General features: G+C 35.9%; 1 protein-coding gene across 1 annotated transcript; it reads right to left on the reverse strand.

Annotated features, from left to right (window-relative positions):
* LOC149800522 (C-C chemokine receptor type 1-like) lies at positions 1-25150 on the reverse strand. The gene is made up of 2 exons (XM_089954455.1): positions 24861-25150; positions 1-6625 (listed from the first exon to the last, which is right to left on the reverse strand). The coding sequence occupies exon 2, from the start codon at positions 6619-6621 to the stop codon at positions 5497-5499; it is 1125 nt and encodes a 374-aa protein (XP_089810581.1). The 5' UTR covers positions 6622-6625; positions 24861-25150; the 3' UTR covers positions 1-5496.
* Between the last annotated feature and the right edge of the window lie 2150 nt (positions 25151-27300).

Genomic DNA, 27300 nt, shown 5'->3' on the forward strand with positions numbered 1-27300 from the left:
TCATGGATTATTCTAAATCGAGGTAAAGAACTCGATTAGAATCGTTTATTAATACATCACGGGATAAAAGCATCGACGTATTCTTTTGCTATATCAAACGCTTTCTTAATGAATTTTGAGGATTCGCTTTGTCAAGAATGTGTCGATCTTGTGTCTATAAATCAAATCGTAAAATACATTTGTACAATAATTTTTTTTCTCTCAAACATATTCGACTTCCTGACAAGGTTAGGACTGCAAGAAGAACTGAAACATAAGATGAATAAACAAATGCTGTTTCCATTCTGGAAACTAGCACATAATGAATCCACCCACCCCACCCCACCGTCACCACCGCAGAGAATGTGTAAACATTTAATTTGTTAAAGTTCTAATGCAAGAATGTTTTTAAAGAATCATACAGCTTAAACCACTAATATAAATACTTGTTCTTTTCAACTGCTCAACTTCGCAGCTTCTTTGATTTTTCTGAGCTGCAAGCACTTCCTCTCGCTCTTAGTTATTCACAGTCTGAGTGTAATATTTTACTTAAAGTGCAATAACAGTGGCTTCATTTATTCCATTATTTTCTTGGTGAATGAAAATATATATTGAAAATACGAATATGAAAAATTAGTCAAACATTATCAGTAATAAATACATGGGAAATCGTAGAAAATTGCGATCGCACCTGTCTACGATGATAACCGAATGTAACCGCTAGCAACTTCCGGTATTTAGTGAAAGCAAAGCGTGACGTCACATTTCGAATACTTGTTGTAAGCAAGCGCTGAAACGATATTGCCAAATTACGGAAACGTACTGATAAATTCAACAAGAATGCTCTGATTCTGAAGCAAGTCAATTGTCACTGTCCTATGGGTCTTCGTTTTTCGAAGATGTGGAAGTTAGAAGCTCGGAGGATTCTGATAATGGTGTAGAACGAGCTGTAAGTTCCATGATAGGCACCCAAAGTAGTCCGTATTAGTTTCAACCGTACATTTCAAACTCTGACGAATCTGAAGCTGCAGATGAAGATGACAAAGAAGAAAGACCGAACAGATTGAAGGAAAATTCATGGTAAATATTTTCTGAATAGTTCTAATGCCGTATGATACGATAAATATATGTATCAGACGATACCAACAATAATATTATACGGTCTGCTGTTCGTTTACAAATGTAGTTTTATTTCCCCCTGTAATACAGGCTGTATTGCATTCCCTCCTGTAATATAGGCTGTATTGCATTTCCTCCTGTAATATGGGCTGTATTGCAATTCAGGGGTAGAAAAGTATTTGTATCTTAATAAATAAAAGGTACGCGTGACCGGATCTTGAGCATATCTCTGTTGAAATAGGCAGGATATTACCTACATGATATTAAAATATAATTCATTGTTTGTACATGATAGGTTAAGTTGAAATTTCAAATTTTTATTACAGATGCTAATATTTTATTCTTTTAAAACTATGAAATAAATCATTTGTTGTGTCGTAAGCAGGTATTCGCAACTTCTATTTTCTTATCTATCAAATTTAATTTTGCTGAATGTTCTACGTGTTCCTGACTTTAGTCAGTTCGTGTGTACAGCTCTACTGATATGTTCGTAAATTTGAGATTAAATCTGAAAAGCACTGAACCATGCATTAACGAAGATTGTATTGTAATAAGCCAAACACCAAATACAGGGAACTACTTACCCTATGCTATCCTAAGTCAGTCTAATCATGATTTTAAGCCACATTTCACCTGTAACTCTACACGACATTTACCATCACAGCAACAATTAAAGGCATTTCCAATGACTAAACAGTCCTCTCTGAATTATTCCATTGTACAATTTACCAGTCCCCATCACAAATACTGTACATGGAGTCACAAAATCAAGCCAAACGATTAGATTTTAATAGGGCATACTTGGCCTACGGACTCTTATGCGTCTTAGGCCTGAACTCACTACAAAATTAAACTATGCCATCATACATTCTCATGAACATTGCACTCTGTAACGTTTGCTCCTAGCAACTGACTAATTATTCGAGCGGAGGACTAAATCCCCAACTCCGGCATCATAAAATCTGTACAATTAATCATGAAAATCTAAGAAATCCTTAAAATGGAGGGCTATATACAAATGGTGCATACTCCAAATTTATTACATTACCCCCGCCTTCGAAAGATCATTCGTCCTCGAGTGATACATGTGATGTGATGTGATTTGGATTTTTAACGTATCCCTTAAAAATTTCAATCATATCGCTACGATGTCTGCAATGTGTCAGTTTATAGTGATGTCCCACCCAGTCACATTATCCTGACACCTGGCCGACCAGTCCTAACACTAACCTCTTAATGCTCAGCGCCAAGTGAGGCAGCTGTGCGTACCATTTTTGTAAGTCTTTGGTAAGACTCGGCCGGGAACCGAACCCTCGAGCGCTACGATCCCTCCCCTGAAATAATCCACCAAACCGATTCCTGTTTCCCAAACAGAATTAAGATAAAACTCAAAATCAATGGGCTTGTTAACTACTACCCGTCACTCAAATTTAAATAAACATTTTGCTGAACCATTCATTGCTCAAACGTAAACCAAATATCAGCAATGAACACATATTGTCCAAGTCGAAACGAACTTGAAACTGTTCTGATCGGACATCCAGAACCAAAATACCGCACAACAACCTTCAAAATACGCTGAAGTAAAGATTCTCACCACATAGGTTTATAGCAACCAAAACAAATGATGCACAGGACCATCGCTGTTTACTCGGTGTACCCAGGTCAGAGATTGCATTTCCACCGGGATAACGCGAAAGAACTCCGAAAAGAACGTAGAGCACCTGCCCGAAATATATTCGTCGACTCAAAACTTGTCAGCTCATCATATCGTCATACAATTAACTCATCACTAATGGACCAATGCTACGGTGACCAAAAATGGTTCCAAGAGGTCCAACTCCCGAAAGCAGAGTCCAAACACTATCCCATAAATTATTAAATCAATCATTGATCTGCAGTATTGCTAGTGAATGCTGCTAATTAATTTTCATGTGCCATGGACAGTCCTTCAGAACTTCCCAATGGACACTGATGTTTCCTAGCAGACGTTTCAAGCTATGCATGATGGAAACCATAGCGGACCATTGTAAATGCAAAGACGGTAGCCAACTATTTTCCAAGTACACTGTATGAAAAACGTCTCAACTGGTAAGTTGCTAGCAGGTAAAAGAAAAATGTAAAACGGGACCATTCCTGTTTACCACGACGAAACACTCAGGTCAGAGAATGCGTCTTTCATGAGAATAACACGTCTCTGAAGGACCCCAAAAAGTCAATGAGGACTTCAACGCGCAAACTGACGCAACAAATTGTCGTCTACAGACCAAGACTCTACTCGACACCACCTTCCTACATCTATATCAACGCCAGTACTAATTGCCAAACAATCATAATCTAAGCGACCATCTTCCATACTAAGAGCTAGCTCCAAGCTGGTATTTATGTTTGCTTCTCTCACGGCACAAACCAAACCAAAAATATATCTAATCTACCAAAATCTGGTTCCAAGCAGCAGACAACTTCTAAAATATTTCCTGACTGCATGTGATCAATCCAAAATAACGTATCCATATTAAAGGCAAATCATCCGTCATCACATAACTAAGTCGGAATCAAATTATAATCACACTATGTACGAGGACACAGATCAATCAACTACTGTATTTCAATCCGATGACAATTTGTCCAATTTTAACAGTCCGGGAAAAAACTGTTACACACCCATGCTGTGGAAGTTGTTTGGTAATGCTCACAGCAAGGGAAAGTGTATGCTGTTGTGAGATAGAGAAGGTCAAAGGTGTCTACAGTGAATACCACGGGATACGAAGTGCAACACACCATCCAGGGTTCAGTCCAGTTTGTCTAGACATCCATGTTTTACAAAGCTGCGTGCTAACATGGTTAACAATAATGTGGAGCAAGGAAATGAAAGAGTAAGATATCTTAACAATTTTACATGTTATTTTGTTTTCATAAATTTATAATTCCAATTCATATAAACAGACCTAAGAGTCTAAAATCTGATTCAATATAATTATCAAGAATCATCGTTAAATTCTACATTTGGTTTCCAGTTATCAGGTAATTTTATGTAAAGCTTTATCTATACAAACGTCTTACACCATAATAATAAAAGCCTCACCCATCTTTGTTATTTCCGACCAAAATGGGCAACCACCTGATTAAAATCGCCCATCGGAAGTTAAAACAATGTAACTGCACAGTCATTCCTGCATTCCAACACTCACCCCTTTTGCAAAGAAAGCATACGGCAGGTTATACAAGCCAATCTTGAGAAATTATTGCATTTTGCTTCAAAATGTTTCACAAGCTGTTATTACCGCTCCGGTGGCCTAGTGGTTAGAGCGTCTGCCTCGGAAGCGGGAGGTCGTGGGTTCGAACCTTGGCCGAGTAATACCAGACACTTACAAAAATGGTACTAACAGCTGCCTCGCTAGGCGCTCAGCATTAAGAGGTTAGTGTTAGGACTGGTCGGCTTGGTGTCAGTATAATGGACTGGGTGGGACATTATGCTACATGTCTGCGACATGATGCCCCAGTGCTAGACATCACTATAAACTGCAACACTGCAGACATAGTAGCGATATGACTGAAAAATTGTTAAAGCTACGTTAAAAATCCTAATCACACACACACACACACACACACACACACACACACAAGCTGTTATTCAAGTTTAGGGTCATATAGCGAGCATGGGATCTCACTAAAAGTGAACACGAGTTTGCTTTGAAAGAGTGAAGTGCGTAAAAAGCCAGAACACCGAATGCTCGAACAACACGTCCAATACGCAAGAGTAATGTTAGTGTAAAAGGAATATCCTGGTTTAAACAGCATCAAACAATTAGCTATATTTTAAAATAAAGATAATAACAAGCTCCTAATGTTACTGGCATGACCCGCTCGGATGCTCTACCGTGTATTACAATATAAACAATCGACGACTCTTGGCTAGCGAAGATCGAGCTATGTTTTCAACTGCAGTGAGGAGACAAATGAAAGTAAACTTCAAGCCACCTAGATGGGAATGATTTGCTGATGAAATACGCTGATGTGATGACAGAAAGGAAGTACATTGGAAATATAAGGATTAAATGATCATGGTTGGGTATTTACGGATGTGTAAATTTTACCTAAGCAGTTAAAACGTTAACGTTAACGTCTTTCATGCATTTCACTTGACTCTTAAGGTCAGGTGAGAATACTTTAGCATCTTACTACATGAAGACGAACTGACTTGAGTTCAAACAATTTGCCAAATGATCTTCACAGTGCTTAAGTCATTATTCTGAAAGCTACAGGTCATTTGGGTAATTATTAAATCATGTGCAAGCATTTGAGAAATTTAAGCAGGAACAAGAACAATAAGTAATATAGGCATAAGTCTTTCGAACATTTGATTTACAATTTACATTGTATGATACGTGCTTCTTTTCAAAGGCACAATGTTACACTTTCATCTCTCCCGTTCGATGTAACTAAGGTGTACTCCTGTGTCTTTGAATGGATAACTTTCTTCTTTCGAATAAATGTACAAGAACACCGTTTGAACATATCTTGGACCTCCTTCTTGAAATATGCACCAGTTAAGTAATAGACAAATATGTAACAAGCACAGTTTGAAAAGCAGATTTCTTCAACAACTTTACGAATGGTGAAGTACGTCAGATAAGGGCGCCATCCAGGATCTGTCAGCCATTGCTCGAACGGAAGTGAAGGATTTCCATTAGGTATTAATGACTGCACGGAGTACACCAAGGTAGCTGGCAAGAGGGTACAAATGAGATAGAAAGAGACGCAGAGAAGAGTCACTGTCGAAGTTTGGTTGTTATGGTAATTAGAACTAAAATGCCGACCCCGGTATGAGTCTCTCCTAGTCAAAATACGGATTTCTCGGATGACTAAAATATTAAAGATGAGTGCAAGAACTGGAACTATCACAAAAATCAACATTTCCGACAGCCAAGTCCAAATCAGATAGAATCGATGTGATCCTTTTCGTAAAGCACAGATTTTCCTGACTTCCATGTATGACCAAATATAACTTTGGACTGAACCAAGAAGAAGCGAAAGAGCTGTCAGTATAATCACAGCTGTAAATGCTCTTTTCACAGTACAGTATTTGTCCTTTCTGAATGGATGGCACACAGCGATGTATCTCTCCACTGTAAACCCTAAGATCAGCAATGGTGCCAAGTACTGAAAAGTCATATAGAAGAAATTGAAGACTTCGCAAAAGTGGGGGCGATTGTATGTCGTTACATCCCATGCCAAATGTAGTTCAAGCAACATATGGAGGAATATGAAGATAAAATGAACAATGGCAATGGAGCCTAAATAGATGGCAGATGAATTTGTTTTGCGCATCTTCTGCGAAAGCCATATTTTAGCGATAATTGGGTTGCAGATAATGCCGATAGTATACCAGATGGGAGTGATGATTCGATCGATCAACAATGCTGCAGGGGCGACTATCGTAAACGTCTCTACCACGCTGGGGAAATTACGGACGGAGAGGGTGTCGTCATAGCTCTCATTAAGAAGTCTACTTGTGTTCATCTTTCTGAAAAATAAAAGAGGACAAAGTTCATTACTTGAATTACATATGCCACATACAGGAAAAGAAAACCATCGAATACAATAATCCAACAAATTAAGTTTATATGCTGTGCCTCATTTTGTTCCATGTTTCAAAAGTCTGTCTTTGAGAAACATTCTGCTGAAACAGAAAAGCAGTATGGAAATCCCATCAAATCAATGTCCCATGCAGCGACAAAAGTAACGTATACTTCATATTAAAGCAGAGCCCCAATCACGGCAAAATGCACGCGATTTATATCTCATGTCCATACCATCCCAGCAAAAGAGATCCTGACCCCTTCTAAACCGTGACCTAAGTGTTCTAACTGAAACTCCTTTGCCTGTAACATGTGTCATAGCCCTACGAATGCAAGTACAAAGTTTTCAAATAAATAAATTAAAAAATACTATAATAGCATGCATGTGTGTGTGTGTGTGTGTTTCCTTGACTGGCTTTCTGACTGGCTTAATTTTCTTAATTTTTTGATCTCTGATTTCCTTTTCTAAACCTCAAAACATCAATTACGAGTATTCTGCCCCTTTCGAATCAACTATTTTGGCACTGACGAACATCAACAAACCCATCCACCGAAATAATTTCGCACAAGCCCTTCCGCCCAGGGAATTTCCCACCTGCCTTTCCGCCCAGGGAATTTCCCAAATTAGAAATTGGCGCCACAATGACAATTTTTAACCAGGAAATAGGAAGGAAAGAAACGAAAGAAGCACTTATTTTGCATACGTGAAGAAATATATCAATCTTAAAAGAAAGACAAAAATCCCCACAAACATGAAGCCGAATTACGATGTGAACTATTCCTTCGAAGGTCTCCCTTATGGTCCTCCTAAGATGAATCCAAATTTTATAAAAGACAAACTTTGCTCAACATCCAAACCCGGCATATGCGTTTTGTGTTTTGACTTAAGGCTAGTCTGAGAACTAAGCTGTTTAATTTTTAATTCATTTAAAACATTTACAACATGACGACTGTACTTGTTCGAATGAGAGACTACGATATCCGCCATTATCCTTGCGCACGATTCATACAGGTGGTCGCGCAACTCAAGAAAATCATTAATCGAAACATTTATTCAGAAAGTTTAACAGCTGATAGTAGTCACCAAAATCTTAACAAACTGTTGACGAATCCCCCCTCGCAGTTGTCTATGCCGCCGGAAAAGCGACTGATATGTCTCTCTAAGAGTCTTCCCTACAACACGCCCCCTACAATTGTATCTTATCAATGAACCGAATCTGAACTGACATGGAAATCATGTCAGTTATAAAGGTATTTCTTTTGAGTCACTGTATACTTCAAAGATGTTCTGTCTGTCCTAATCACATGGGCTAGACAAAAAAGTCCATGATAAGTTGCTTCACTAAGCAATATGGGAATGTAAGTGTGTGCTGATGCGAATAGGAAATAAACGAGAAAATGAATTAAGACGAATCTGTTAGATGTCGAGGAAATATTTGAACCATTAATCTTTGACTTTAAGTATTTTAATTTTACAAATGACCACTTGTTCCTTCCTCAATTAATTTACAAGGAGCAGAAATGTTTCATCTCTGGAGTGTATTGCATTAACTCGTATTTGTTAGTGTTCTGGAATGAATTTAAAAGACAGGAAATTTGTCTCCTCGTCCTATTTAACAGGTTAGGGTTAATATCTAGACTGAAGTATGATCAATATAATCCATTGAAAAGGTCTTTTTATGTGGTCATTCTACTAATAAGACAATTTTACTTGGCTGATTGGTTATTAATTCGTGAAAATGCAAGTGACAATGTAAAACTTAATGGCACACATTATTGCTTCTTTTTCTTAAAATGCAGAACCTAAAGTCGAAACTGTTTTCCTGGCCCGTCGTCTGATTCGTGACAAACGATCGTGATGACCACAGAAGAGCAAATTGGGCTGTTATGCAAATTTGAGGTATTTCGATCATACTTCTGTAAAACTGATATTTAGTTTCTAGAATAATACTCATTTAGACGCTAAATTATTGCCTCAGCAAGAACAAATTGAAGTCTCAGTGAAGAAATTAAAAGCTACGAGTTGGTGGTATAGTTATTAGGGAATCACATATGCTGATATAGTGATCACTGTTACCACTCAGTGACTCAGTAGTGAATGACATTGTATTCCATTCATTAAAAAAAAATCCTTTGGATTTTAAACTACTTGTACTACAAGAAATTTAATATAATGCGCTCCATACTTAACTTAATATAAACTATCGTACGTCAAGTTCAGCTAATAAATACATGGATGGCTGGGGAGGGTTACAAAATGTCATGCTTAGTTCAGCTAATATATACATGGATGGCTGGGGAGAGATATGATAAAAAATTCATGTTGAAAGCTCCATATCTGGAGCAGCCCGTACTGTGAACTACATTAGCTTGTTCACTGACAGTCATAAGAACTGTTTTTGTGTCGTAAATGAATCGATCATGTATTAATGCTCAAAACGGTTGGGAGTGGATTAAGCAAAACAAGTTCAGATTCTTATTTTCTTAGACATAGATGGATTTTAGGTAAATGTTATAATACTTAAACTATAGCAAAAGCGACATGAAATGTTATATTTTCTTTCTGATAGAATATCACAAATTCACAAACAACCTAGTTTTCTCTCTGAATGGATAACTAGTAAGTATTCGGGGTATGTTGTGTGAAGGCAAACCACCGTGTTTAAGACTGAAAACAAAACGGTAATTATATGGCTCGTAATTGAAAACTAAAATTTGTGATGAAAACAAACTTTAGCAACATTAATTTGAGCAAAATTAAAGCATCTGTACCAGTTCCCGCATGGAAGCGCTTTCCCCATGATGGATTATAATTCTTTGCTCCTTACATAAGGCTTTCAACAAGGAATGTATACAATTTACACAAAAGGTAAAAAATGAAACAAACAGCAACATTTTATAGCATATACTATTGCTGTTTAACTTAAGAAAGATAAAACGTTTTCATTTCATTTCACAGAAGTAGGAAAACGATGCTGACGTTTCATATTTCGTATCACTATAGTCTAACACAAGGCTAAAACTATACGCATTTCAGTTATATTCGTGCCCATATTAATTGGTCACAATTCGTAGGGTTTGTGATTCAAGATGAAGTTTAAAAAGATTTAAATGTTACCAAATTTCATTCTGTCGTTTTAGTTGCGTATATGGATTTTATTAAATGAGCCTAAAATTGATAAGCATAAAACAGTAGTATCAATATCATAGTATTTAAAGCCCCATTGCCACGCTATACAACTTTCTTTCAGCTACATCTCTGTGATAAGTATAAAACAGTAGTATAAGTATCATAGTATTTAAAGCCCCATTGCCACGCTGTACAACTTTCAGCTACATCTCTGTGATAACTATAAAACAGTAGTATCAATATCATAGTATTTAAAGCCCCATTGCCACGCTATACAACTTTCAGCTACATCTCTGTGATAAGTATAAAACAGTAGTATCAGTATCATAGTATTTAAAGCCCCATTGCCACGCTGTACAACTTTCAGGTACACCTCTGTAATAAGTATAAAACAGTAGTATCAATATCATATTATTTAAAGCCCCATTGCCACGCTGTACAACTTTCAGATACATCTCCGTGATAAGTATAAAACAGTAGTATGAATATCATAGTATTTAAAGCCCCATTGCCACGCTATACAACTTTCAGTTACATCTCTGTGATAAGTATAAAACAGTAGTATCAATATCATAGTATTTAAAGCCCCATTGAGACGCTATACAACTTTCAGCTACATCTCTGTGATAAGTATAAAACAGTGGTATCAATATCATAGTATTTAAAGCCCCATTGCCACGCTATACAACTTTCAGCTACATGTCTGTGATAAGTATAAAACAGTAGTATCAATATTATAGTATTTAAAGCCCCATTGCCACGCTCTACAACTTTCTTTCAGCTACATCTCTGTGATAAGTATAAAACAGTAGTGTCAATATCATAGTATTTAAATCCCCATTGCCACGCTACACAACTGTCAGCTACATCTCTATGATAAGTATAAAACAGTAGTATCAATATCATAATATTTAAAGCCCCATTGCCACGCTGTACAACTTTCAGCTACATCTCTGTGATAAGTATAAAACAGTAGTATCAATATCATAGTATTTAAAGCCCCATTGCCACGCTATACAACTTTCAGCTACATGTCTGTGATAAGTATAAAACAGTAGTATCAATATTATAGTATTTAAAGCCCCATTGCCACGCTCTACAACTTTCTTTCAGCTACATCTCTGTGATAAGTATAAAACAGTAGTGTCAATATCATAGTATTTAAATCCCCATTGCCACGCTACACAACTGTCAGCTACATCTCTATGATAAGTATAAAACAGTAGTATCAATATCATAGTATTTAAAGCCCCATTGCCACGCTGTACAACTTTCAGCTACATCTCTGTGATAAGTATAAAACAGTAGTATCAATATCATAGTATTTAAAGCCCCATTGCCACGCTATACAACTTTCAGCTACATGTCTGTGATAAGTATAAAACAGTAGTATCAATATTATAGTATTTAAAGCCCCATTGCCACGCTCTACAACTTTCTTTCAGCTACATCTCTGTGATAAGTATAAAACAGTAGTGTCAATATCATAGTATTTAAATCCCCATTGCCACGCTATACAACTGTCAGCTACATCTCTGTGATAAGTATAAAACAGTAGTATCAATATCATAGTATTTAAAGCCCCATTGCCACGCTGTACAACTTTCAGCTACATCTCTGTGATAAGTATAAAACAGTAGTATCAATATCATAGTATTTAAAGCCCCATTGCCACGCTGTACAACTTTCAGCTACATCTCTGTGATAAGTATAAAACAGTAGCATCATTATCATAGTATTTAAAGCTTTATTGCCACGCTGTACAACTTTCAGCTACATCTCTGTGATAAGTATAAAACAGTGGTATCAATATCATAGTATTTAAAGCCCCATTGCCACGCTATACAACTTTCAGCTACATCTCTGTGATAAGTATAAAACAGTAGTATCAGTATCATAGTATTTAAAGCTTGATTGCCACGCTGTACAACTTTCTTTCAGATACATCTCTGTGATAAGTATAAAACAGTAGTATCAATATCATAGTATTTAAAGAGCCATTGCCACGCTATACAACTTTATTTCAGCTACATCTCTGTGATAAGTATAAAACAGTGGTATCAATTTCATAGTATTTAAAGCCCCATTGCCACGCTATACAACTTTCAGCTACATCTCTGTGATAAGTATAAAACAGTAGTATCAATATCATAGTATTTAAAGCTTGATTGCCACGCTGTACAACTTTCAGCTACATCTCTGTGATAAGTATAAAACAGTAGTATCGATATCATAGTATTTAAAGCCCCATTGCCACACTATACAACTTTCTTTCAGCCACATCTCTGTGATAAGTTAAGTATAAAACAGTATTATCAATATCATAGTATTTAAAGCCCCGTTGCCACGCTATACAACTTTCAGCTACATCGCTGTGATAAGTATAAAACAGTAGTATCAATATCATAGTATTTAAAGCTTGATTGTCACGCTGTACAACTTTCTCTCAGCTACATCTCTGTGATAAGTATAAAACAGTAGTATCAATATCATAGTATTTAAAGCCCCATTGCCACGCTATACAACTTTCAGCTACATCTCTGTGATAGGTATAAAACAGTAGTATCAATATCATAGTATTTAAAGCTTGATTGCCACGCTGTACAACTTTCTTTCAGCTACATCTCTGTGATAAGTATAAAACAGTAGTATCGATATCATAGTATTTAAAGCCCCATTGCCACACTATACAACTTTCTTTCAGCCACATCTCTGTGATAAGTTAAGTATAAAACAGTATTATCAATATCATAGTATTTAAAGCCCCGTTGCCACGCTGTACAACTTTCAGATACATCGCTGTGATAAGTATAAAACAGTAGTATCAATATCATAGTATTTAAAGCTTGATTGTCACGCTGTACAACTTTCAGCTATATCTCTGTGATAAGTATAAAACAGTAGTATCAATATCATAGTATTTAAAGGCCCATTGCCACGCTATACAACTCTCAGCTACATCTCTGTGATAAGTATAAAACAGTAGTATCAATATCATAGTATTTAAAGCTTGATTTCCACGCTGTACAACTTTCAGCTAAATCTCTGTGATAAGTATAAACCAGTAGTATCAATCTCATAGTATTTAAAGCCCCATTGCCACGCTGTACAACTTTCAGCCACATCTCTGTGATAAGTATGAAACAGTAGTATCAATATCATAGCATTTAAAGCCCCATTGCCTCGCTATACAACTTTCAGCTACATGTCTGTGATAAGTATAAAACAGTAGTGTCAATATTATAGTATTTAAAGCCCCATTGCCACGCTGTACAACTTTCAGCTACATCTCTGTGATAAGTATAAATCAGTGGTATCAATATCATAGTATTTAAAGCCCCATTGCCACGCTATACAACTTTCAGCTACATCTCTGTGATAAGTATAAAACAGTAGTATCAATATCATAGTATTTAAAGCTTGATTTCCACGCTGTACAACTTTCAGCTAAATCTCTGTGATAAGTATAAACCAGTATTATCAATGTCATAGTATTTAAAGCCCCATTGCCACGCTGTACAACTTTCAGCTACATCTCTGTGATAAGTATGAAACAGTAGTATCAATATCATAGTATTTAAAGCCCCATTGCCACGCTATACAACTTTCAGCTACATGTCTGTGAAAAGTATAAAACAGTAGTATCAATATTATAGTATTTAAAGCCCCATTGCCACGCTGTGCAACTTTCAGCTACATCTCTGTGATAAGTATAAAACAGTGGCATCAATATCATAGTATTTAAAGCCCCATTGCCACGCTATACAACTTTCAGCTACATCTCTGTGATAAGTATAAAACAGTAGTATCAGTATCATAGTATTTAAAGCCCCATTGCCAGCCACGCTGTACAATTTTCAGCTACATCTCTGTGATAAGAATAAAACAGTGGTATCAATATCATAGTATTTAAAGCCCCATTGCCACGCTATACAACTTTCACCTACATCTCTGTGATAAGTATAAAACAGTAGTATCAATATCAGAGTATTTAAAGCTTGATTGCCACGCTGTACAACTTTCAGCTACATCTCTGTGATAAGTATAAAACAGTAGTATCAATATCATAGTATTTAAAGCTTGATTGGCACGCTATACAACTTTCAGCTACATCTCTGTGATAAGTATAAAACAGTAGTATCAGTATCATAGTATTTAAAGGCCCATTGCCACGCTGTACAACTTTCAGCTACATCTCTGTGATAAGTATAAAACAGTAGTATCAATATCATAGTATTTAAAGCCCCATTGCCACGCTGTACAACTTTCAGCTACATCTCTGTGATAAGTATAAAACAGTGGTATCAATATCATAGTATTTAAAGCCCCATTGCCACGCTATACAACTTTCAGCTACATCTCTGTGATAAGTATAAAACAGTGGTATCAATATCATAGTATCTAAAGCCCCATTGCCACGCTGTACAACTTTCAGCTACATCTCTGTGATAAGTATGAAACATTAGTATCAATAGCATAGTATTTAAAGCCCCATTGCCACGCTGTACAACTTTCTTTCAGCTACATCTCTGTGATAAGTATAAAACAGTAGTATCAATATCATAGTATTTAAAGCTTGATAGCCACGCTGTACAACTATCAGCTACATCTCTGTGATAAGTATAAAACAGTAGTATCAATATCATAGTATTTAAAGCCCCACCGCCTCGCTATACAACTTTCAACAACATCTCTGTGATAAGTATAAAACAGTAGTATCAATATCATAGTATTTAAAGCCCCATTGCCACGCTGTACAACTTTCAGCTACATCTCTGTGATAAGTATGAAACAGTAGTATCAATATCATAGTATTTAAAGCCCCATTGCCACACTATACAACTTTCAGCTACATGTCTGTGATAAGTATAAAACAGTAGTATGAATATTATAGTATTTAAAGCCCCATTGCCACGCTGTACAACTTTCTTTCAGCTACATCTCTGTGATAAGTATAAAACAGTAGTATCAATATCATAGTATTTAAAGCCCCATTGCCACGCTGTACAACTTTCAGCTACATCTCTGTCATAAGTATAAAACAGTAGTATCAATATCATATTATTTAAAGCCCCATTGCCACGCTGTACAACTTTCAGCTACATCTCTGTGATAAGTATAAAAGAGTAGTATCAATATCATAGTATTTGAAGCCCCATTGCCACGCTGTACAACTTTCAGCTACATCTCTGTGATCAGTATAAAACAGTAGTATCAATATCATAGTATTTAAAGCCCCATTGCCACGCTATACAACGTTCAGCTATATCTCTGTGATAAGTATAAAACAGTAGCATCAATATCATAGTATTAAAGCTTGATTGCCACGCTGTACAACTTTCAGCTACATCTCTGTGATAAGTATAAAACAGTAGTATCAATATCATAGTATTTGAAGCCCCATTGCCACGCTGTACAACTTTCAGCTACATTTATTTGATAAGTATAAAACAGTAGTATCAATATCATAGTATTTAAAGCCCCATTGCCACGCTATACAACTTTCAGCTACATGTCTGTGATAAGTATAAAACAGTAGTATCAATATTATAGTATTTAAAGCCCCATTGACACGCTGTACAACTTTCCTTCAGCTACATCTCTGTGATAAGTATAAAACAGTAGTATTAATATCATAGTATTTAAAGCCCCATTGCCACGCTGTACAACTTTCAGCTACATCTCTGTGATAAGGATAAAACAGTAGTATCATTATCATAGTATTTAAAGCCCCATTGCCACGCTGTACAACTTTCAGCTACATCTCTGTGATAAGTATAAAACAGTAGTATCAATATCATAGTATTTAAAGCTTGATTGCCACGCTGTACAACTTTCCTTCAGCTACATCTCTGTGATAAGTATAAAACAGTAGTATCAATATCATAGTATTTAAAACCCCATTGCCACGCTGTACAACTTTCAGCTACATCTCTGTGATAAGTATAAAACAGTAGTATCATTATCATAGTATTTAAAGCCCCATTGCCACGCTATACAACTTTCAGCTACATCTCTGTGATCAGTATAAAACAGTAGTATCAATATCATAGTATTTAAAGCCCCATTGCCACGCTGTACAACTTTCAGCTACATCTCTGTGATAAGTATAAAACAGTAGTATCAATATCATAGTATTTAAAGAGCCATTGCCACGCTATACAACTTTATTTCAGCTACATCTCTGTGATAAGTATAAAACAGTGGTATCAATTTCATAGTATTTAAAGCCCCATTGCCACGCTATACAACTTTCAGCTACATCTCTGTGATAAGTATAAAACAGCAGTATCAGTATCATAGTATTTAAAGCTTGATTGCCACGCTATACAACTTTATTTCAGCTACATCTCTGTGATAAGTATAAAACAGTGGTATCAATTTCATAGTATTTAAAGCCCCATTGCCACGCTATACAACTTTCAGCTACATCTCTGTGATAAGTATAAAACAGTAGCATCAATATCATAGTATTTGAAGCCCCATTGCCACGCTATACAACTTTATTTCAGCTACATCTCTGTGATAAGTATAAAACAGTAGCATCAATATCATAGTATTTGAAGCCCCATTGCCACGCTGTACAACTTTCAGTTACATGTCTGTGATAAGTATAAAACAGTGGTATCAATATGATAGTATTTAAAACCCCATTGCCACACTATACAACTTTCTTTCAGCTAGATCTCTGTGATAAGTATAAAACAGTAGTATCGATATCATAGTATTTAAAGCCCCATTGCCACACTATACAACTTTCTTTCAGCTACATCTCTGTGATAAGTTAAGTATAAAACAGTATTATCAATATCATAGTATTTAAAGCCCCGTTGCCACGCTATACAACTTTCAGCTACATCTCTGTGATAAGTATAAAACAGTAGTATCAATATCATAGTATTTAAAGGCCCATTGCCACGCTATACAACTTTCAGCTACATCTCTGTGATAAGTATAAAACAGCAGTATCAATATCATAGTATTTAAAGCTTGATTTCCACGCTGTACAACTTTCAGCTAAATCTCTGTGATAAGTATAAACCAGTAGTATCAATATCATAGTATTTAAAGCTTGATTGCCACGCTGTACAACTTTCAGCTACATGTCTGTGATAAGTATAAAACAGTAGTATCAATATTATAGTATTTAAAGCCCCATTGCCACCCTGTACAACTTTCTTTCAGCTACATCTCTGTGATAAGTATAAAACAGTAGTATCGATATTATAGTATTTAAAGCCCCATTGCCACACTATACAACTTTCTTTCAGCTGCATCTCTGTGATAAGTTGAGTATAAAACAGTATTATCAATATCATAGTATTTAAAGCCCCGTTGCCACGCTATACAACTTTCAGCTACATCTCTGTGATAAGTATAAAACAGTAGTATCAGCATCATAGTATTTAAAGCCCCATTGCCACGCTGTACAATTTTCAGCTACATCTCTGTGACAAGTATAAAACAGTGGTATCAATATCATAGTATTTAAAGCCCAATTGCCACGCTATACAACTTTCAGCTACATCTCTGTGATAAGTATAAAACAGTAGTATCAATATCATAGTATTTAAAGCTTGATTGCCACGCTGTACAACTTTCAGCTACATCTCTGTGATAAGTATAAAACAGTAGTATCAATATCATAGTATTTAAAGCCCCATTGCCACGCTATACAACTTTCAGCTACATCACTGTGATAAGTATAAAACAGTAGTATCAGTATCATAGTATTTAAAGCCCCATTGTCACGCTGTACAACTTTCAGCTACATCTCTGTGATAAGTATAAAACAGTAGTATCAATATCATAGTATTTAAAGCTTGATTGCCACGCTGTACAACTTTCAGCTACATCTCTGTGATAAGTATAAAACAGTAGTATCAATATCATAGTATTTAAAGCCCCATTGCCACGCTATACAACTTTCAGCTACATCTCTGTGATAAGTATAAAACAGTAGTATCAGTATCATAGTATTTAAAGCCCCATTGCCACGCTGTACAACTTTCAGCTACATCTCTGTGATAAGTATAAAACAGTGGTATCAATATCATAGTATTTAAAGCCCCATTGCCACGCTATACAACTTTCAGCTACATCTCTGTGATAAGTATAAAACAGTGGTATCAATATCATAATATTTAAAGCTTGATTGCCACGCTGTACAACTTTCTTTCAGCTACATCTCTGTGATAAGTATGAAACAGTAGTATCAATATCATAGTATTTAAAGCTTGATTGCCACGCTGTACAACTTTCAGCTACATCTCTGTGATAAGTATAAAACAGTAGTATCAATATCATAGTATTTAAAGGCCCATTGCCACGCTATACAACTTTCAGCTACATCTCTGTGATAAGTATAAAACAGTAGTATCAATATCATAGTATTTAAAGCTTGATTGCCACGCTGTACAACTGTCAGCTACATCTCTGTGAGAAGTATAAAACAGTAGTATCAATATCATAGTATTTAAAGCCCCACTGCCACGCTATACAACTTTTAACTACATCTCTGTGATAAGTATACAACAGTAGTATCAGTATCATAGTATTTAAAGCCCCACTGCCACGCTATACAACTTTCAGCTACATCTCTGTGATAAGTATACAACAGTAGTATCAGTATCATAGTATTTAAAGCCCCATTGCCACACTATACAACTTTCTTTCGGCTACATCTCTGTGATAAGTATAAAACAGTAGTGTCAATATCATAGTATTTGAAGCCCCATTGCCACGCTGTACAACTTTCAGCTACATCTCTGTGATAAGTATAAAACAGTAGTATCAATATCATAGTATTTGAAGCCCCATTGTCATGCTATACAACTTTCTTTCAGCTACATCTCTGTGATAAGTATACAACAGTAGTATCAGTATCATAGTATTTAAAGCCCCACTGCCACGCTATACAACTTTCAGCTACATCTCTGTGATAAGTATACAACAGTAGTATCAGTATCATAGTATTTAAAGCCCCATTGCCACACTATACAACTTTCTTTCGGCTACATCTCTGTGATAAGTATAAAACAGTAGTGTCAATATCATAGTATTTGAAGCCCCATTGCCACGCTATGCAACTTTCAGCTACATCTCTGTGATAAGTATAAAACAATAGTATCAATATCATAGTATTTAAAGGCCCATTGCCACGCTATACAACTTTCAGCTACATCTCTGTGATAAGTATAAAACAGTAGTATCAATATCATAGTATTTAAAGCTTGATTGCCACGCTGTACAACTTTCAGCTACATCTCTGTGATAAGTATAAAAGAGTAGTATCAATATCATAGTATTTAAATCCCCATTGCCACGCTGTACAACTTTCAGCTACATCTCTGTGATAAGTATAAAACAGTAGTATCAATATCATAGTATTTGAAGCCCCATTGCCACGCTATACAACTTTCTTTCAGCTAGATCTCTGTGATAAGTATAAAACAGTAGTATCAGTATCATAGTATTTAAAGCTTGATTGCCACGCTGTACAACTTTCAGCTACATCTCTGTGATAAGTATAAAACAGTAGTATCAATATTATAGCATTTAAAGCCCGATTGCCACGCTATACAACTTTCTTTCAGCTACATCTCTGCGATAAGTATAAAACAGTAGTATCAATATCATAGTATTTGAAGCCCCATTGCCACGCTATACAACTTTCTTTCAGCTACATCTCTGTGATAAGTATAAAACAGTAGTATCAATATCATAGTATTTAAAGCCCCATTGCCACGCTATACAACTTTCTTTCGGCTACATCTCTGTGATAAGTATAAAACAGTAGTGTCAATATCATAGTATTTGAAGCCCCATTGCCACGCTGTACAACTTTCAGCTACATCTCTGTGATAAGTATAAAACAGTAGTATCAATATCATAGTATTTGAAGCCCCATTGTCATGCTATACAACTTTCTTTCAGCTACATCTCTGTGATAAGTATAAAACAGTAGTATCAATATCATAGTATTTAAAGCCCCATTGCCACGCTATACAACTTTCTTTCAGCTACATCTCTGATTATCAAAAGTTTATATATGCCCTCATAAAGAATATGCTGATACTGCATGTGGCAACTGTTCTCTTCCATCTTAATAAGACTGGAAAGACTCGTACTTTGAGCGGGAAGGATTTTAACCGGGCTTACCAATAGTGATTGTACTAACAAGATTTACAGAGAAAATGTCCGTCTCTCATTGTAGGAAAGAAGAAAATTTCATAAACTCTGTAATTTCCACTAAACTGTATATCGTGCATCTCACTCTTGCCTACAAGATCTTGTACTTCCTTCTTGCTATCAAACGACCTAAATCAGTTATTCGTTCGTGTTAGTAGTAAGGTATTTCTGTTTCAAGCAGTTGATCTTTCAAATGATTTAAACCAGTTATTCTTTCGTGTTAGTACTAAAGTCCTGTTGTTTGGATCAGTTGATCTATCAAATGACCTAAACCAGTTATTCGTTCGGGTTAGTATTAAGGTCATGCTGTTTGGAACAGTTGATCTTTCAAATGATCTAAACCAGTTATTCGTTCGTGTTAGTACTAAGGTCTTGCTGTTTGGATCAGTTGATCTTTCAAATGATGTAAACCAGTTATTCTTTCATGTCAGTACTAAATTTCTGTTGTTTGGATCAGTTGATCTATCAAATGACCTAAACCAGTTATTCGTTCCTGTTAGTATTAAGGTCTTGCTGTTTGGATCAGTTGATCTTTCAAATGATCTAAACCAGTTATTCGTTCGTGTTAGTACTAAAGTCCTGATGTTTGGATCAGTTGATCTTTCAAATGACTTAAACCAGTTATTCGTTCCTGTTAGTATTAATGTCTTGCTGGTTGGATCGTTGATCTATCAAATGACTTAAACCAGTTACCATTTAGTCTTCCGTGTTAGTACTAAGGTCTTGCAGTTTGGATAAGCCGAGCTTTCGAATGACCTAAACCAGTTATTCATCCGTGTTAGTACTAACGTCTTGCTGTTCTGAACAGCTGAGCTTTCGAATGACCTAAACACCCGCATCTTTGAAAAGTGCTGACTTGCAATAAAGATGCTAAAAATTTTAATAATTGTCTGAATCCAAGTTCTTTATTGGCATGATCAGCATCCTTCAACTTGATACTGTATCCCTTTATCGTCAATATTTATCCCATTATCCATCTCCCTGTCCTTTCTTTATTTATGTTAATTTTGTTTCATTATTATTATTTGTTGAAACCTTCGTTTTTTTCTGTATCCCTATATGATGAAGGTTTCATTGTTCATTTTGTATTAAACACGCACCATGATTCTGATCTCCCGATAAGTACATACACTTATTATTAGGCATTGCCAATTTGCACAGGTCTGTGATTTCTGATTTGGACTTTTAACGTACCTTTAACAATATTAGTCATATAGCGACGATGTCTGCAGTGTGGCAGTTTATAGTAATGTCTAGCCGCAGACAATTGCAAGATGTCCCACCCAGTCACATTATCTTGACACCAAGCCAACCAGTTATAACACTAACCGCAACCTACCGCATCTGAGGCGTAAGCTCTAACTATTAGGCCACCGGAGCGGTCTGCATGGGTCTAATTGTGTGATTGGAAGAGGGCTGTTGCCGAGTTGTGAGAACCTGTAGCCCGATCCTATGTGATGCAAATACGGCAATAAAATAAATGTAATAAAAAAACGCAAGAATAAAATATAAATGTCAAACACAAGTCCAAGCATATTATTGATTTTGTGGGAAGCTTGCCTTCGAGTTCCGTGCTTAAAACGTTCGGAGAACATGGGGCGTGTCTTTTTTAATAGAGTCACGCCTACACGTATGTTGTCAAGCAAATGAAACATAGAAAACTTCGAAAACTGAAAACACTTCAAGACCAAATTTTAGGTGATAGTTTTCTTTGGTTTCGTATTTTCGGAGGTCATAGCTAATATAATGATAAACATAAACACATGGCGAGTCAATCCTGTTATGCCGAGTATTCGAATTACTGATGTTTGAGTCATCAAAGATTTACTGTTTGTAAAGAAGGTATTGATATTTGTTCTCCTCAAGCAAACTGGTCTTTTCTCTGCCTACCAGTAATCATGCTTATATATCAACACTCCTATCAAGACACACACACACACATATATATATATATATATATATATATATATATATATATATATATATATATATATATATATATATATATAGAGGGGCCCCGAGTGGCCGAGTGCTCTAAAGCGCTCTCCGTTACGGATCACTGCCATCTCACCTCTGTCTGCGTGGGTTCGAGTCCAGGATTCGGCCAATGTGGGTATGTGAGAAAGCTTGCCAGTAGCTTCTCGTGGGTCGGTGGTTCTTCTCGGGGTTTTCCCGGTTTCTTCCTCCGCCATTAATACTGGCCACCATGCATAGCCTATCGTGTGCTGAAAAATGGCGTTAAATCCCACAACAACAACAACAATATATATATATATATATATATATATATATATATATATATATATATATATATATATATATATATATATATATATATATATATATATATATATATATATATATATATATATATATATATATATATATATATATATATATATATCATGGGCGTTTCCGTCCGTATTCGTCATGTACTTTTTTTTCGAAATTAACGAAATTTTGGAGCAAGAATGTCGAAATTAGAAATAAATACATAATATATATTTTGAACATACGGAATATGACCCGGTTTTCGTTAGATGATAACATCCAGCTTTACTGGGACTTGTTGCATAGCTCCGTGTTAAATTCTTTTGCCTTCGGAATTAATAGATTTTATAGATCAAGGTAAGAAACACAGAGATATACGTGTTAATGATGCTGTTTATGACACATTTGTTTCCAAATAGAAAAACGGTAACATTTAAGTGGTTGTTTTGATCTCTAAGTTAAATGAACCTTAATTACATATATTAACATCAAGCCTTTTGATTGGATGATACCTTGTGTAAAGTTAGTAGCAAACTTACGGATTACTTTGGAATATAAATCTTGCTATATTTTAGCTCAATTAGAAATTTTTCGTATGAAAACTGCCTCTGCTTTTGTAATAAACTCTGACTTGTTATTACGATAATATTCCGTTATTATGTGTTCACTTGCGGAGGAAATTTTTGTGGGTACTACTTTTTGGTGTAAGCTAGAATAAAATAAAACCCCACATAGATCGTTAAAAAAAAACACGTTGAGATGATTTTTGTTAACAGCAAGCCAAATTATTTCAAGAAAGGGTTCATATTATTTTTCAATTTCCATTTTCATTTAGACCTCTTTAAAAAAAATAAAAAAATAAAACAGAAGCATCAAAACAAAACAAAACAAATCATTTGAAGGCACATGGTGAGGGACTAGATTTTGTATCGAACACATGCATAAGCCTTCCACATTGTCTCCGCTCAGAATACTAGTTAAATAATCTTTCGAGTGAAGATGAGCAAGCGTGAGCTATCCCGTCCGTGGTGTCAGTAAAAGGTCGATATGGAGAGTAACTGGTCTCTTTAGCATTGTCTTGATGCTGGTCTTGTTGCGAATATTTAGCTTTAGCGCCATTTTTTCGCACATGATAGGCTTATACATGGCGGACAGTATAACTCGTGGAGGGAAAGCCCGGGATACCCGGTAAGAACTACTGACCCACGAGAAGCTACTGGCAAGTTTTCCCACATTATCCGACCTTTAGACTTGAACCCATGTGGAGAGAGGTGAGACGACAGAGTTCGGTTAAGGCAAACGCTTTAGATCCTTCTAACACTCGGGGCCACATAATCGAAGACGCTATCTTTTTTAAACATTGAATTATAGACTTGATGAAGTTACTTTTTTTGTATTCTAAATTTGCATGTAGGAGATATAAGGCCATACATATAGCTATACGATATTACTGCAGTACCAATTGTTTTGATAATATGTGTCTTAAGAATGATTAAAGGAACAGCGTTTTTACCTCTCCTAAACGAAAGACCTTTTGATAATTGTTGTTGTTATAGGGTTTAACGCCATTTTTCAGCACAAGATAGGCTATACATGGCGGCCAGTATTAATGGTGGAGGAAGAACCCGGGAAAACCCCGGAAAGAACCACCGACCCAGGAGAAGCTACTGGCAAGCTTTCTCACATATCCACATTGGCCAAGCCCGAGATTCGAACCTACGCAGACAGAGGTGAGATGGCAGTGATCCGTGACGGAGAGCGCTTTAGACCACTCGGCCACTCGGGGCCCCCCTTTTGATAATAAAGGGGCGTGTTTTTGCAATGTATTCTGTAAATAGATATACCTGTACCTGTTTAATCTGCATACTTGAACATAGCTTGTATAAAAAGAACGGACGGATTTATGCGCCTAGTTGCACTCATTTTCATAGTTTGAACGATCAACCAACACCACTACTATTATTTTAATACTAATAGGACACTGAACTGTTTCATCATCACCACCATCATCATCACCATCAATTTCTTCTTCTTCTTCTTCTTCTTCTTATTATTATTATTATTATTATCATTATCATCATCATCATCATCACCATCATTATATTACATTATAACACAACAAAAGTATTACAAAATAACTATAACTTGTTCTTTTCTTGTACAGATACTTTTCGAACCGCTCCGATGGCCTAGTGGTTAGAGCCTGGTCATGGGTTCGAACTCCGGTCGATTCATGCCAAAGACTTACAAAAACGGTACTAACAGCTGCCTCGCTAGGCGCTCAGCATTAAGAGGTTCAGACTAGTCGGCTTGGTGTCGGGATAATGCGACTGGGTGGGACATCATGCTACAGTGTCTGCGGCATGATTCCCAATTGCTAGACATCACTATAAACTGCCACACTGCAGATATCTTAGCGATATGACTGAAAAATTGTTAAAGCTACGTTAAAAATCCTACACACACACATACACACACAAACATTTATGTCTATACTACTACTACCGGCAAATAACTACAATTTCCAATGCTCTGGGTAGAAAACGTCTATAAACATTTTCTATCAGTCACATTGGCTGTCAGCTTACCTTTATGGATGTAGTCAATATTAAAAATCCATGTAACCCGTTGCGTATAAGAACCGTTAAACACCAGTAACAATCACGAGCCAAATGCAGTCGGAAACAAATGACCCGACTTTCTCAACAGTTGTCTAATTATCAGCCTAACACAACAGTACGTCACCACGTAACTTGTAATGCCCAGAGAAACAAAAGACAATTCGCTCGACGCTACAAGTTGTCGTGATAATTTCTCCCTCCGTACCGCTACGACCTCTTGTCAAACACAACAGCAAATGAATGATGTAAGTTAGTTAGAACTCGGCTAGTGAGCCATTGAATAAAACAGCCGGAAGTAGCAATGTAATTCCATCACGAAGGATATGTCAACAAATATATTGAATTAAACTGGTAGTTCTCTAGCTAACTGAAACCATATGTATTGACAAAACAAGGTTCTGCTATAAAAAGATAGAGAAAATCAAAGGAAACTACACGAAAAATGTCTTGATTTAACTAAATAAATAATGAAATGCAAAAATTTTACGAAACAGAGTCAGACGACTTTGCTGATTCATATTGAACGTACCCAGATTATAGTTAATTAAAATACTAGATATATATTCTTCAATATTTTGCTATGATTAATTGCAGATCTAGTTGTAATAAACGCTGTTTTCCAAGATTAATTGCGGATCTAGTGGTAACAAATGATATTTGCTCGTTAAAATATCATTTGTTACTATGTCGTTTCCCTTTAATGAAACATGTATGTATCTCGTGGTATATCACTGATACAGCGTACATACTTTACATAGATTCTATATACAATGCTGTCGGGCATTTCTGCGCACATAAGGTTTTCGTCTCTAATATTGAAGCAAAAACGCATACGGAATTCGACCAATTGACGAAAATAAAATACTGCAATTCTTACCATTTGAAAAGAGGTAATTGTCACCAAAATATTCTGTTCAAAATAATATTAATTTTGGACACACCGGATACCCCCTCACCACCACCACGTTTTCGTGACTCGAGATGTGTCGGTCTGTTACGCGCACAACTTTGAAAAGATGTAATGTTTATATCCATCGGGCTATATAAATGAAATGCATTACTTTGGACGGTTTCTGTCAACAGTTCATTCGAATAATTAGGTCAGGTTTATAGCTAGTTCTACAACATCCAATGTCGCAATGCCAATAAATGGCAAGAGATATAAAGCAAACTAAACGGATCCTGTAAAAAAAATTTGTAAAGTTCAACTTTAAAAAAAAAGAAGCTATTATGTGGAAGAGAAACAACAATGAATAGTATGTAATGTGTTTACAACGTCTTGTTTATGGGAAAAAAAAATTGCCCAAGAATTTAGAAACAGACTATGCGCCGGGCTAATTTCTTGAGAATCGCGTTCTAGCGATAAGTTGATACCTTGGGTAGCAGACGAATTTGTACGTGTAAAACAATTTCTTGCAAAATTGGAAACTTGGATTAAGATGCAGAATTGTTTTAAGGTATACATTTTCATATTTGATAATGTATTTCTTTGTATGATTCTAAAAGATACTTAGTGAATAGGCTTTTCTGGGTTACAGGTTCAAGAAGGTCATGGAGTGGGTCTTAATGTTGACATTTAGAAATCACATTGTCATATGCATTTCGAGTCGAAATGTGGGATATTTTTGTACACTTTCTGAATATCACTTTTCTTTTAAAGTACGATTGTTCTTTCTTGATACAAAATGTATTTTTGACACAAAATAACGCATGATCTAATCTTTATAGAAATTACATCCCGTTGCGCAGTCACCCGACGCGCATAAATTGGCCGACATGGTGGATATCTATCTATCTATCTATCTATCTATCTATCTATCTATCTATATATATATATATATATATATATATATATATATATATATATATATACAGGGCCGGCGCCAGACTATCTGGCGCCCTAGGCAAGGTTAGATTCTGGCGCCCCCCCCCCCCGGAAAATATCTGGTGTTTTGGTCAGACTGAATCTACCCGATTATTTCTCCATGTATGAAATAAATTAGAATTTAAAAAAAGACCCTCAATAAAACTGAAATTTATTTATTCATTTTTCAAAACTGTTGTTGATTTGGAGAAATGCGCCGCCTGAAATCAGCGCCCTAGGCGGCTGCCTAGTTTGCCTATATGGTAGCGGCGGCCCTACATATATATATATATATATATATATATATATATATATATATATATATATATATATATATCTTGTGTAGTGATGTACCATTAAACACTAACTGTGTGGTCCCAAGAATAAATGACGTATCAGGCGTGCGATGTCATAAATTGCAGTGTGATGCAAATCATCATGTCGTGATTGATTCTATTTAAATCTAGTTGAAAACCGAAAAATATATGTGTGTGTATGTGTGTGTGTGTGAGAGAGAGAGAGAGAATATATATGTATATATTC

Source organism: Sinohyriopsis cumingii, chromosome 4 (assembly GCF_028554795.1).
Source record: "Sinohyriopsis cumingii isolate HCF-2022 chromosome 4, ASM2855479v2, whole genome shotgun sequence".
Classification (NCBI taxonomy): domain Eukaryota; kingdom Metazoa; phylum Mollusca; class Bivalvia; order Unionida; family Unionidae; genus Sinohyriopsis; species Sinohyriopsis cumingii.